At 54.8% G+C, this 12,460-nt stretch overlaps 2 protein-coding genes across 9 annotated transcripts in view; one reads left to right on the top strand and one right to left on the bottom strand.

Moving 5' to 3' along the window:
* The window catches only part of AOPEP (aminopeptidase O (putative)), a 406,706-nt gene extending 394,565 nt beyond the window's left edge, over positions 1 to 12,141 (top strand). The window contains exons 17-18 of one of the 2 annotated variants that reach the window (XR_011379142.2): positions 8,505 to 8,679; positions 11,613 to 12,141. The gene's annotated coding sequence lies outside the window, so the exon portion shown is untranslated. Of the gene's footprint in view, positions 1 to 8,504; positions 8,690 to 11,612 lie in introns of both variants that reach the window. The other variant, XR_011379141.2, reaches the window with a different exon arrangement.
* FANCC (FA complementation group C) overlaps positions 1 to 12,460 on the bottom strand; it is a 250,334-nt gene that overhangs the window by 8,017 nt on the left and 229,857 nt on the right. For all 7 annotated transcript variants that reach the window (XM_008257648.5, XM_070049801.2, XM_070049814.2 and 4 more), the window contains 5 exons: positions 11,117 to 11,169; positions 9,972 to 10,068; positions 8,138 to 8,213; positions 6,189 to 6,270; positions 3,987 to 4,161 (listed from right to left, as the gene is read on the bottom strand). In XM_008257648.5, coding sequence (XP_008255870.3) covers positions 3,987 to 4,161; positions 6,189 to 6,270; positions 8,138 to 8,213; positions 9,972 to 10,068; positions 11,117 to 11,169 — 483 coding nt within the window. The remainder of the gene's footprint in view (positions 1 to 3,986; positions 4,162 to 6,188; positions 6,271 to 8,137; positions 8,214 to 9,971; positions 10,069 to 11,116; positions 11,170 to 12,460) is intronic.

Here is a 12,460-nt window from a genome sequence, read left to right as displayed (position 1 = left end):
CTATCTACGGGAGCCCACGGCTGTCTGCAGAGACGGCAGGGTCTGGGAGGCTAAGCCTTTACATCCACTTCCTTCTCCACTGGCTTCTGCCCTCTGCCCACAGCCAGCGCTCACGAAGCCTTGCTTGTCTTCCTTCTTTGGAAGCTCCTCTGATCTTTCTGCTTTTCCTATTTTGTCCCAGACGGGCCTTCCCCTCAAATGCCTTCCAAGTGCAAAGACTCTGACTTGACATGCCGACAACTAAACGTGCTCTGAGTTTCACAGGACAAAGAGAAGCTTGCTTTCAGTTTTTAAAACAGTATTTTTTAAACTTGAGTTATAAATCTTTCTGTGCTCACAAGAAAAATGTTAATGATCTATATAACTCTACCATCCACTGTAGATAACTAGCTTTATATCCTTTTTGCCTTTTTTCTTTTTGAACATAATTTTCATTTATTTATTTGAAAGGCACAGAGAGAGAGAGAGAGAGAGAGAAAACAAACCAGAGTATTCTCCTTCCCACTGGTTCACTCCCCGTATGCCCATAACAGCCAGGTTAGGCTGGGCCAAGCCAGGAGCTGAGTTCAATCCAGGTCTCCCACAGGAGCCATCACTGCTGACTGCCCGGGTCTGCACCAGCGTGCAGCCCCAGGTAGGAGCTGGGGTGCATTCTGATATGGGATGCAGGGGTCCTGACTGCCACATCAGACAGCTACCCCTTCTTGTCCTTTTTTCTGTGCACTGAGAGCAAACCACACACACTATCGGGGCACTCCAAAAAGCTCATGGAAAAATGAAATTAAAAGATCAGACTACTGTGGTACTAAACTTTTGAGATCCATCCATGCGTAGTTTTTTTGAAGTATGTATTTTCCATGAACTTTTTGAAGACCCCTCACATACAATGTTCTGTGTCTTACACTTTTCTCTTCCCAATATACTGTAAACAGTTTACTGTTTCTGTAAAACATGTTCTTCAGTAACATGGTTTTCTTGGTAGAATGCTACCCCATGGTAGGATCTAGCACAATTTAGCCAACAGTCTTACTATTGCAAGTTTAGGCCATTTCCCATTTGTGCAGTGCATAAACAACACTGTGACAAACATTCTTGTACATGAGTATTTTTATGGATCCTTTTTCCCTCAGGTTAATTCCTAGAAGTAAAAATATGAACCCTTACCTAACTAAGTCTTAAGAGTATATAAGGGGGGCCGGTGCTGTGGCACAGTGGGTTAACGCCTTGGCCTGAAGCACCAGCATCCCATATGGGTGCTAGTTCGAGACCTGGCTGCTCCACTTCCAATCCAGCTCTCTGCTATGGCCTGGGAAAGCAGTGGAAGATGGCCCAAGCCCTTGGGCCCCTGTACCGTGTGGGAGACCCGGAAGATCTTGGCTTTGGATCGCCACAGCTCCAGCCATTGTAGCCAATTGGGGAGTGAACCAGTGGATGGAAGACCTCTCTCTCTCTCTCTCTCTCTTTCTGCCTTTCCTCTCTCTGTGTAACTCTGAATTTCAAATAAATAAATAAATATTTTTTAAAAAGAGCATATAAGGGAGCAGCATAGTGGTGTAGCCGGTTAAGCCACTGCCTGCGGTGCTGCCATCCCATAAGAGGGCTACTCCACTTCCCATCTAGCTCCCTGCTAATGTGCCTGGGAAAGCATGGGAAGATGGCCCAAGTGCTTGGGTTCCTGTACCCATATGGGAAACCCAGAAGAGGCTCTTGGCTCCTGGCTTTGGACTGGCCCCGCGCTGGCCATTTGGGGAGTGAACCAGTGGATGTTTCTCTCTCTCTCTAACTCTGCCTTTCAAATAAAATAAGCAAATCTTTAAAAAAAAGCAAAGGGTATATCTACACATAGACTGTTTCTGGTTTTCATCATGATCCAGTTCAGTGAACACTGGCAGGCACAGGAGGTTGTAGGCAGGGAGAGGGCCAATCTTCACACAGTTGTCAGGACACGTGTGTTCTTGGCCTTCCTGTTTGCACTCCCAGGACAGCCAGAGCACCAGGGGAGCTAAGGGACGAGCCTGACTGAATCCTGCCTTTTCCGTGCAGCATGGGCATGGATGCCGTCAGGGTTCATAGCACTCTCAACAACCCTGCTTTAACAGTTCACGTTCTGTTTCTCAAGTCACCCGCCAGAACATCAAGGCATCCAGGCTCATAAAATCCAGGGGAGCGAGAGATCTACTGGGTGAACTAGGACAGCCCCTCCCCCCAGGACGTCACATACACGCTTGCCCGGTCAGATGCTGGGGAGGAGGGGTTTGAAATCACTAATACGAAGGCTGGCTCCACTCACAAGGCAGATGGCTACTCTGCAGAAGAGCTGAGAAGTAATGGACAGATGGCACCAAGCTATGCTGAACAGGTTAACCCATTTTTATCCAAGATGCCTAAGCATTTCCTGAATAAGAACTACCACATGAGTTTTATATAAATAAACATTAGCTAATGAGGAACTTTCTAGAAAGTAAATCTTATTGGACAGTTTATTTCTCTATACTTCCAAAGTGAATCTCTCTCTGTCAGTGTCTGTGTCAGTGTGGAATTTAACACACACCTAGCAACTCTGTTTACACAGAGGCAGATAGGAAATCCACACAGAAGGGCTTCAGAAATCACAAGTGCGTCAACTTCATGATTAGTATTGTTAAAAATAAGACGAAAGACATAAACCAGGGCTTTCCCTAATTAGTTCCATGTGGTTTTTAAAGGGAAGAAACAAATTTTTCTTCTTAATCAAATAGCAATCTTCAAATATATATGTAGATTATGATAATTTCTAAGAAATGTTTTGGGGCCAGTGTCGTGGCATAGCAGGTAAAGCTGCTGCCTGCAATGCCGGTATCCCATATGGACACCTGTTTGTGTCCCGGCCGCTCTACTTCCAATCCAGCTCCCTGCTAATGGCCTGGGACAAAACAGCGGGAGACGGCCCAAGTGTTTGGGCCCCTGCACCCACATGGAAGATCTGGATGAAGCTCCTGGCTCCTGGCTTCAGCCTGGCACAGCTCTGGCCGTTGTGGCCATCTGGGAAGTAAACCAGTGGATGAAGACCTCGCTCTCTCTCCTGTCTCTCCCCTCTGACTTTCAAATAAACAAGGAATATTTACATTAAAAAAAAGTTTTGTTTCTGATCCCAAATAATCACCAAATTTCAACTTTTAAAAATCCAAATATTTTTCCTTTCCCCTGCCATGCAAGCCTTTAAGCAAACGAAACATACAGACAGAAAATACAAACCAAATAGAAGCCTTGTACATGATAATGAAACCTGTTCCCTTTCAATATTAAAATCAGCAAAACGCACTGACAGTTAAGTTTGAAAAACCAGCTAGCAGATGTCCGCAAGGGAGGTGCCAGTGCCTTTGCTCCGAGCACGGCCTCCAGGAACCACTGTGTTCTGCACGGAACGGCTGTCTCTGCCACAGATGCCGGCCCTGCACGTGCCTGCTCTGTGTTTAGGAAGTGGCCAAGCCGTTTTTCAGAAGCTCAGTGGTTAGCATCATGTGTCTGCTCGAGTAAGGGGTCTACACACAGCTGGTCACGTGAGCATCTGTCGACTGCTCTGAGGAAGCAGTACGTCAGGAGGCAGCCCCGGCTGGCCAGAGACCCAGGCTGTGCCGCAGGACAGTGCTCTTCAGAGGAGCCGTCCGTGCCTGCGTGGCATCCCCTGGAGGACCAGGACGGGGCCCGTGCGGTGGTCAACAGGGGCAGACTGGATTCCTGAGCAGAGTCAGACCAGAGGAGCCCAGGACAGGGGGCTGTACCTCCCTCCTCGGTGCTCCCGGCCGCCTGTCTCCAGCCTACTCTGTGGACTGTAAGCCCGGGCCCGTGTACTTGATCTCCAAGGCCCTCTGCATGTGGCCGTACCTGACAGCATGAATGCCACAGCTCACATACCTAGGGAGTCAGTGACAGGCAAACCCTCTGAGTCCCTCCCTGTGCCACTAGAGCGCCCAGCCCTGGGCACGCACAGGGGACCTGCTACCTACCGTGGTCTGTGCCCTCTGCCGACTCCCGTCACAGGGGCTGTGGTAGAAGGCCAGGAGCCACAGGACGGCCTCAGCGGGCTCAGCTTCTGACCTCAGCAAGTGCTCGGCCGCCATGTCAGCCCATCCTCCAAAGTGGGTGAACAAAAACCAGCTCTCCAAGGGTCCTCCGAGAGACCTGGAACAAAGCCAAGACACATGGCAGCGGGGCCGCCTGGCCGCTTTTGCCTTTAGGTTCTTTACCGTGTGTGAGCGCTCAGGTTAAATTGTACTTGACCCACTGAAACATGGCTTACAGAGCACGCACGTTCGACTGAAAGCCGGCCTGCGGCCACTCCTAACCCAGCAAGGCGCAGTGAAAAGGAGAGCTCTCGGAAAGACCCGGCGTGTCGCGAGATTTCAGACACTTGCAGCTTTACCTCCCGGTACGTGAAGGGAGCACAGGCTTTGGGAGAGGAAGACCTGGGCCCGTGGCCAACCAAAGTGCAGGACGAGAGCCTGCAGCACGGCCCTGCTCCTGCATGGCCTGCACAGCTGCACTGTGGAGGAAAATCGGGCCTCCCAGCCACCAAGGCGCCACCCAGGTAGCTCCAGAGCCAGAGGGTGCGCACAGAGGCCCCGTGGGGCCCAGCAGACTGGGCTCTGCCCTCAGGACAAAGGTGCTGTTTCCTTTCTGGAGAGACGCATGGTGCTGGTTGATATTTCAGCAAAGTAATTAATTCTGCACGTGCCGTGTATCATATGAGGGCACTTCCAAAAATATACAGAAAAATGGAATTGTAGAAGTTTATTTTGGTGCAAAATATTTGTGATCTGTACACAGCTTTTTTTATTATGTGTTTGCCACATATGCACACATCTAAAAACTTCTGCATCAAAATAAACTCATTTTCTAACTCCATTTTCCACGAGGGTTCTGAATGGCCCACGCACTCTCGCCTGTAACCGCATACGCATCAACGCTGAAAGGCGAGGGTTCTTCTCGTCACGCTGGGGACTGAAAGTTGCAGGATGTGTTAAAGGGCACCATCTGCTCAAGGTAAGGACCCCCAGGGAAAACAGAGCGGTTAGAGGAGAACCCTCCTCCTGGACTAGAGCACGTGGCTGGGCCAGGAGTGCGCCAAGCCGGAACAGGAATGTCTCTGAGGGACCTGCTCGCGTGCTCCTCTGGGATTCACACCTCAGCGCTGGCCTCACTTCACGGAGGACGAGTGATTACACTGAGCATGCACGATGACAGAGGAAGCAAGGGAGGAAGGGAGGAAGGGAGGGTGCCCCCACCCCATCCCTCGTCCCGGGAAGGGAGAGCCCATGTTCCTGGCCATGCTGCAGGTGGTGGTACAAGGGTGTCTGAGGGAGGAGAGGCTCTGCCTGCCTCTCCCTGCTCCTGCACACCAGCACCTGCAACCCGCCCAGACAGGCCTGGGCCTTCTCTCTTTTCTGCGAGCGACCGAGTATGTCCGCCCTCCCCTCACAGAGACGGCACGTCGGGGTACTCTGGCTGGGCTCGGGGAAGCGGCCACACAGCTCTCCGGGGAAACGTGGCAGAAGCAGCACAGGAGCCGGCTGCAGGGCTGATCCGGACAAGGAACAGCAAATCATGCACACTCCAAACGCTGGCCTAGCAGGAAGCCCAGGAGCGCTGTGTTACAAAGCCTAAACGGGAATGCTTTGAGAAAAATCATGTGTAAGAGAGTACCTAGTACCATAATGTCAGAAATTCTTTACACTGGGGTGAAGTAACTGCAGAGCTAACACCCAACACGCCACAGTCCTTCCTGCCGTGGGGGAGCTCCCGCTCTCCTTGCCTGGAAAGGCAGGGGGCAGAGCACACGACCGCGTGCCCTTTCTAATCTGCAGGGCCCGGGGCTCCCAGCAGTGGGCAGTGCTTCTGTCTGGGGTCCTTTTTCTTCTCTATTGTTAGGCCTGCATCTTTCTCCTAAACTCAGGCATCACTGAGAAGGGTCTCCCTCGTGGCACTCACATGATGGCTGGCACAATGATTCTGCCCACCCAAAGCCATCCTGCAGCCACACTTGCTCCACTTCTCTCTTGGTGCTGGTGCACACCTGCAGATGTGTGTGTGTGTGTGTGCACGCATGCCAGGGACCACATTGCTGTTGCCTGTCAGCCCTGCCCAAAGGGAAGATGAGGATCGAGGGAAACCCCGTGTGAGGTGGCCCAGGAATGGCCAGGGTTGCTCACCTCTGCGTCTGGTCTTCCATCAGCTGCCTGAGCAGTTGAGATCCATGCTCCAGCAGCTGGCGCCAGTGTTCCTCTGGGGCACCTGCAGGGGGAGGGGAAAGGAGGGGGCACTGAGGCGGAGCCCCACCTTCTGGGATCCATCTGCAGCTGGGCCTGGCAGCTTGGGGAAATGCCCTGCCCCTGGTCCAGGGGTCCACCCACTGCTTCCATCTTTCCCAGCCAGGCTCCCTGTGCTGCCTGGGGCCAGATGCCCACATTAAGCTGGGGCGCAGCCCGTGCCTGGCTGCCCTGTGTCTGCGCTCCTACCTGCCCTGCCCTCAGACCTCACTCACAACAGGGGGTTTCAAAACACACGGAGACTGCAGCAACAGCCTGCTAGGAGTGCGATGGAGTCAGGTTTACGGTAATGAAGAGGCCGGGGGAACATACAGGGGCCTCATACAGATGTCTTTTCTTGAGTTAGTTTCTCTGCTGTCACAATTATCCCGAGGTCTTAAAACACATCTGGGCAGGCAGAGATGTGTGCAGTTGGAAGCCACGTCTGACAACAGATTCTGCGGTCAGGGACGACGGCGCATGGGGTGCAGGGGCCACACATGGTCTCCCCGAACGTGGCCTGAAGCGTAACGCACGGCCTCAAAGCATTCTTCATTGTCTTGTTCAGCTGCTGGACGCTCAGGTCTCGCGCCCTCCGGGATTTCACAACTGGCACAAAATAATAAGCTCGTGATGAGCAGAAGACGGCACTGCTCAGAACACTCTCGGGGTGCAGGCGGGGCTCTGCGGCGAGCACGGGAGCCTCCGTGCCTGCGCCGCCGCTGGTTGGCTCAGGGGCAGGAGTCGAGGCAATCCCACAGGGGAAGGTGGACAGGCTGCATGCCTGTCCACAGAGTGCCCTGGTCTTGACCACAGGTTTCCAGGCGTACAGAATCACACCTCCAATCTGTTTTCTGGACTCGGATGGCTCTGTGTAGGCCGGCTGCGGGCGCCCCTGGTCTGCTCTACACCCAGGCAGCCCCTGGCTCTCCTGCCTTGTTACTAAAGTCCTCCTGTTGTGTCCCCACAGGGGGACCTTCACAAACCCCACCACGGCCATCACCACCCCACCTCTTGCATCTGAGAGGCTGGGGTCAGAGGGGTGATGGCTGGGCAAAAGCCTCCATCTTCCAGCCAAAGGAAGAGAAATGTGGAAAACATTCTGCAACTGAACTGTCTGCTCTCCCCAGATGAATCCCCTCACTCGCGTCTGTCTCAGGAAAACAGAAGGCCAAAAATGACCTGTGGCTGGCACTTTGCCTCTCACCCGGCCTCTGCTTCCCTGGCCAGACAAGACTCCTGCTGGGTGTGCAGCCTGTGCCGCGTGCCAGACTCTAGGGAAGCGGCCTTGTTCCCTGTTCAGGTGTCCCCCAAACAGGAGTGCACAGGGTGTCCACGGGTCGGCAACCTTGGGGTGAGGGACGCGGCCTCTGCAAGGCGCCTGTGGTCATGCATACCACTGAATTCTCTCAGACCCTTCCCCTGGCTGGCTTAGGAGAAATTTCCCCTAAAATTCCTGGCTCCATCCATCACTTTATCTGTCCTGCAACGAGGTGGCATGAGGCAGAAAGAATGAAAAACAAACAAGCGTGCTCCTCTGACTCAGACGGGGCTCGGCCGCTGCGGGCACCTGGGCGGAGCTGGCCGGCACAGCAGGGCCTGCTATCTGGGGGCAGGCCATCGACCCTGCAGCGGGGGCCGTGCGCCTGTGTCTTGTTCCCCTTCTGTTGCTACGTGATCGCGCTGCAGTCAGGCAGATTCTCCTACCAGAGCCCACGGGATGGGAGACCCTGAGACCAACAACCCCCTTCTTTGCTCCCGGGGACAGACACGGAGGTGGGAGGGGAGGGCTGTGACTGCTCAGAGCTCCTCCCCAGAAATCACCGAGACTGGCACAGCCGGCCCGAGCTCACCTCTGGGGCGCTGCAGCAGTGCCGCGGCCAGGGCTGGAGGCGCGTACGGAAAGTAGGTCTTGAGAGCAAACTTCGGCTGCGGCAGCAGGGGAGAGTCAAAGCAGCAGGAGCGTGAGTCTCGGAAGGAAAAATGCAAAATCACGGACCCTTTTCCCCAAAGATGCACTATGCTAACGTGCTCAGGTTTTTAAACTGTTTTTTTTTTTTTAAATATGCTTCCAATAACCTTATAAATATTTTCCAGAAAGATGAAGCTGTTTAAAGTCACCTTCTGGGACTTAAGAACAATAAAGTCATGCTCTTGATGTCTTTATACGAATTCCTGACCTCTCGTGAACCCAATTACACACAGCATCTTGTGTTGCAGGGAAAGGCACCGAGCAGGGATTCCAGCTCGGTTCTCAACAGCAGAGGCACGGAGGGCAGCGGTGCCCATGCCGCGAGGCCGGAGAGCTGCAGGGCCCCATGCCCGAGCGCTCAGGCACTCCGTGGAAACCGAGACACCCGGAAGGCGCAACGCGCAAGGCTCCAAGTGCAGTCTGGTGCGTTTTGGTAAGCTAGAAACCCTTGTGAGCGCGTCCCCCGTCCCAGCGGGGCAGGCGCACAGGAATGTGGGAAGACGACCGGACTCACAGATACACCTGAAGCCCCCTGCAAAGGGAAGAGCTGGCGGCTTTCTCACTGTGAGGGGGGGACGAGGGCCACCACCGCCTGCCCGTGCTCCCCGGGGGGCACTGCTCTCCATCAAGAGCAACCGTGCACCTAGTGCAGATCCACAGTGCCCGAGGACGGAACGGGCAAGCCAGTGCTAGCGGACAGAACGCTCCCCAGCCTCCTCGGCCCGAGCTAGGTGTGTGCCAGGAGCCCGAGGGCGAGCTCTGCCGGGGCCGGCTCCTAGCCGGGAACACCAAGAATGCCAGGGAGGACAAAAGGCATCTGCGGTTATGCCTCCACAGAATCGTGAGGGCCGGCCCGTGCCTCCCAGCTGAGCTCCGTCCTGAACTCCAGGCGGGCACCACCGACAGCGCCATCGGCTAGTCTAGCTGACTTCCGCAGGGCAAGAGGAGGGGTGGGGCATAAATGCTCAACGGGTATTGTTGCCCTAATAAGGAGAAACACCTGCTGAAGTCTGAGAGGCCTTGGGCACAGCGGGGAGGCAGCTCCGCTCTCAGCAGCCAACTCCAGGCAGCAGCACGGGGGAGCCCACCACGGCCTTCCGGGAAGACGCGGGCACTGGGTCGGCGGCAGCGGAGACAGGCCAGCGGGAATGCTCCAGGGTGGGCGCCTCCCTGCAGTGGGCCAGCAGCCCTGGCAGCTGCCGCCTGCCTCTGCTGAGGGGCCCCTGGATCCTCGGGTTCCCTGTGGCACCTCGCACGCACCTCCTGCTCACTGCCGTTCCTGTGCCCTGTTCTCTTAGCACCTCCCATGTGGGTGTCTGGGAGAAATAAGACCCACTTGTTAAGCCCCGTGTTTTGTAGTTGGTGGTGTCTCCTGCTTAGCACCCCCCTCGAGGCTCCAGGGTGCCCCTCGTGGCCTGGGACGGGGCAGGAGAGCTCACCCTCCAGCTTGACCCGCGCGGGCCCGGCGGAGCCCGCAGACCCGAGGCAGTGGCAGCACCAGCACACGAGGCAGACAGAAACTGTCTTGGTTATTTCCACCTGAAACGGCTTCACCTTTGCTGGGCATTTATTTGGACGCTTCCTTTGTGAGCAAAGCAGTCCATCAGAATTACTGACAACAAAGTCCTCTTTTCTGGCCATCGGCCCAGACCGCCTAACTACCTCTCTTTCTGGAGAGGGGACGGGCAGGAGGAGGAAGCCGTGCGACGACAGACCTGCTCGTCTTCCTCCAGAGCTTCCACGAAGCATCTCGTGAACACTTGGAGAGCGGCTGCTACTTCTGGGGCTCCATCGGTCTCCAGGAGTGCGCACCTGCACGACGCACAGTCAGAGCACGACAGGTTAACGGTGGCCCGGGCTGCGAGAGGGAAGGGAGCTGACCTGTGCCCCGTCGGTGGGGTGCGCTCGGATTCCAGGCCGCACCCCCGTTCCAAGTAACTGCCTTTAGCCTGTAGTGCGGAGCTCCTTCCTGGTTCTGAAGCGACCGAGCAGCACACACCCCCGCCCTGGAGGGCAGCACACCCTGCACAGGGGCACAGGGCAGCAGGCTCTCTGCTCTCACCAGCCGAGACAGAGCTGCGCCCCAGTCACAGGGTTGTTTCCAAACAATGAACTTTTCATTATATTTGTTTAAGCAAATTAAAAAAAATCAACCCCCACTTGGCTAGCCTTAAGCTTGGAACACAGGCTCACTTCTCATGTCTATGGTCATCCAGCCTGAGGCTGGCTTGCTTCAAGGCCAACCTCGCGGTGAGTGTTACTGTCAGAGTCCCTCTCCCCGGAGTCTGCTGCCTGCCCGGGAACCTCCACTGCCCAGCGTGTGCTGGGAGGGAGGGCCGTCCCGGCTGCCCCTGCATTAGGCAGAGGGGCTCCCGGTCCCCGGCTGCCCCGGCCCCGAGTGTCCAGTGAGCGCCTCCTCTCTTGCCAGCTATGAGCCCAGTGCCTTTCCCAAGAAGCACCCGTATTCTCAAAACAAAATTAACGTGCTGTGAGGTACCATGCGTGGTTTACCTTGCCTTTCAGGACAGCTCCCTTAGGAATGGCTGGCTTTCCTTAGCTTTCAAGTCCGTTAGGAAGTTCGGTCAGCCCTCATGTGGCGAGGGCAGTGTACTGCTACCCTTTCTGCGGAGCTGAGCATCTCACGACAAGGACGTCAAATTCAAGTCCGCTTTCCTGTCACTACTGGTAGACACACACTGACTTTTTGAGATTTCACCCCTAATGACCACCGCCTCAGAGGCCTACGAAGGGCTCAGAGACCCGACTCTCTGCCTGGCAGCGCCGGGGGCGACCGCAGGCTGTGACTGCTGTTTGGAGAGGAAGCGCACGCCAGCCGCTGCAGCAACAGCAGCTCGCCTACCTGAACATCTCATCCACGACCCGGAACACGGCAGGGTGGCAGGCGGCTCGCGGCTGGAAAAGGAAAGCAGCACGTCACGGGCAAGTCGCCAGTCGCAGCCCGTCCAGAGCTGCCGGTGCCCAGGAAGACGCTGGGCAGGGCCCGTGGATGAGCCTGGTCTCCTCTCTCTACTCCTGGACGGCTCACACGAGCCAGAGGAGAATGTGAGTGGTCACGGGCGGCCCTGCCGTGACGGCGCCAGCTGTCCTGAGACCGCCTCTCTCTCTGGCCTCCTCAAACGGCCTGCAAGGGCCCCAAGGCCAGTCCCCGTTCGTTCCTCTCACCAGGAAGTGAGCACGCAACTCTTCAGAATTCCTGCGGAAGAAACCGTGAACTCATAACAGCACATCTTAGCGCACTATGCATTTAGCAGCTTAAGTTATTCAGCATGAAAAGAGGGTTAATAAAGGAAAAAAGAGACACCATTATGAATGATCCCTTGCGTATTTTTCGACAGGTCTCCATGACTTACATCTGCAGAAGCCTCCTGTGGCCTGGGCTGACCCAGGGTCCCTCATCTTCCTGCTCGAAGCTCAAAGCGTGAGGTTACAGGTGGATCCCACGATCATACTGGACCGCAGCGCCGCAACCTCAGGGGACAGGGTTCTACAGGGAGTTTCTTGCAGTAACAATGTGCTCACTACGACTACATTTGGGAAGCATATTTCATAGACCTCCCCCTCACGAAAAAGAAAAGAAAAAGGCATAGCCTGCGTCGCAGTTTTCCAGACCGCACGGAAGAAAAGCAGGGCTGGCGCCTGCCTCCCAGAACTTGGCGCCCTCGCCAGCCTTTGCGCGGCGTCCCGAGTTGGAACATTGAGCGCTCGCCATCTAGCGGTGGCGCGCCAGTACTACAAGGCGCTGCCAGAGGCTCCAAGGTGGAGCGCCAAATGATACGATTGATCTTTAAATCATTGGAAGGAGAGATTTGTGATTTGCAACTTAAAATCCCCTCCTCTTTAAATACAGTAGTCCACACTCCCCAATTCCTCTCACTGGTGTACATCTTTACTTAAAAGAGACCCATTTCCAATTCTCACAGGTAAATTACCTGCTCAAGAAAAGAACTCAACAGTGACCATGCAGGGCACTTGCTGGCCTTGATCTTGGGCAAATCAGCTCATCTCCCTGCTTCTCAGCCTTCCAGTGAATACCAACAGATAGTGAGAGGTCACTGGGTATTGATCCAGAATGTATTAACAAAGTTTCTCTGTATTCATATTGGAAAAAGAAAACCAAACACAGGGAAAGGAAGCTGCATATTTTGCAGAAATATGATTGATTTCTGTTTACCAGAATTTTCTG

This window comes from Oryctolagus cuniculus, chromosome 1 (assembly GCF_051225735.1).
Source record: "Oryctolagus cuniculus isolate XC-2025 breed Fujian yellow rabbit chromosome 1, ASM5122573v1, whole genome shotgun sequence".
In the NCBI taxonomy this organism is placed as follows: domain Eukaryota; kingdom Metazoa; phylum Chordata; class Mammalia; order Lagomorpha; family Leporidae; genus Oryctolagus; species Oryctolagus cuniculus.
This window is presented reverse-complemented; position numbering and strand designations above follow the sequence as displayed.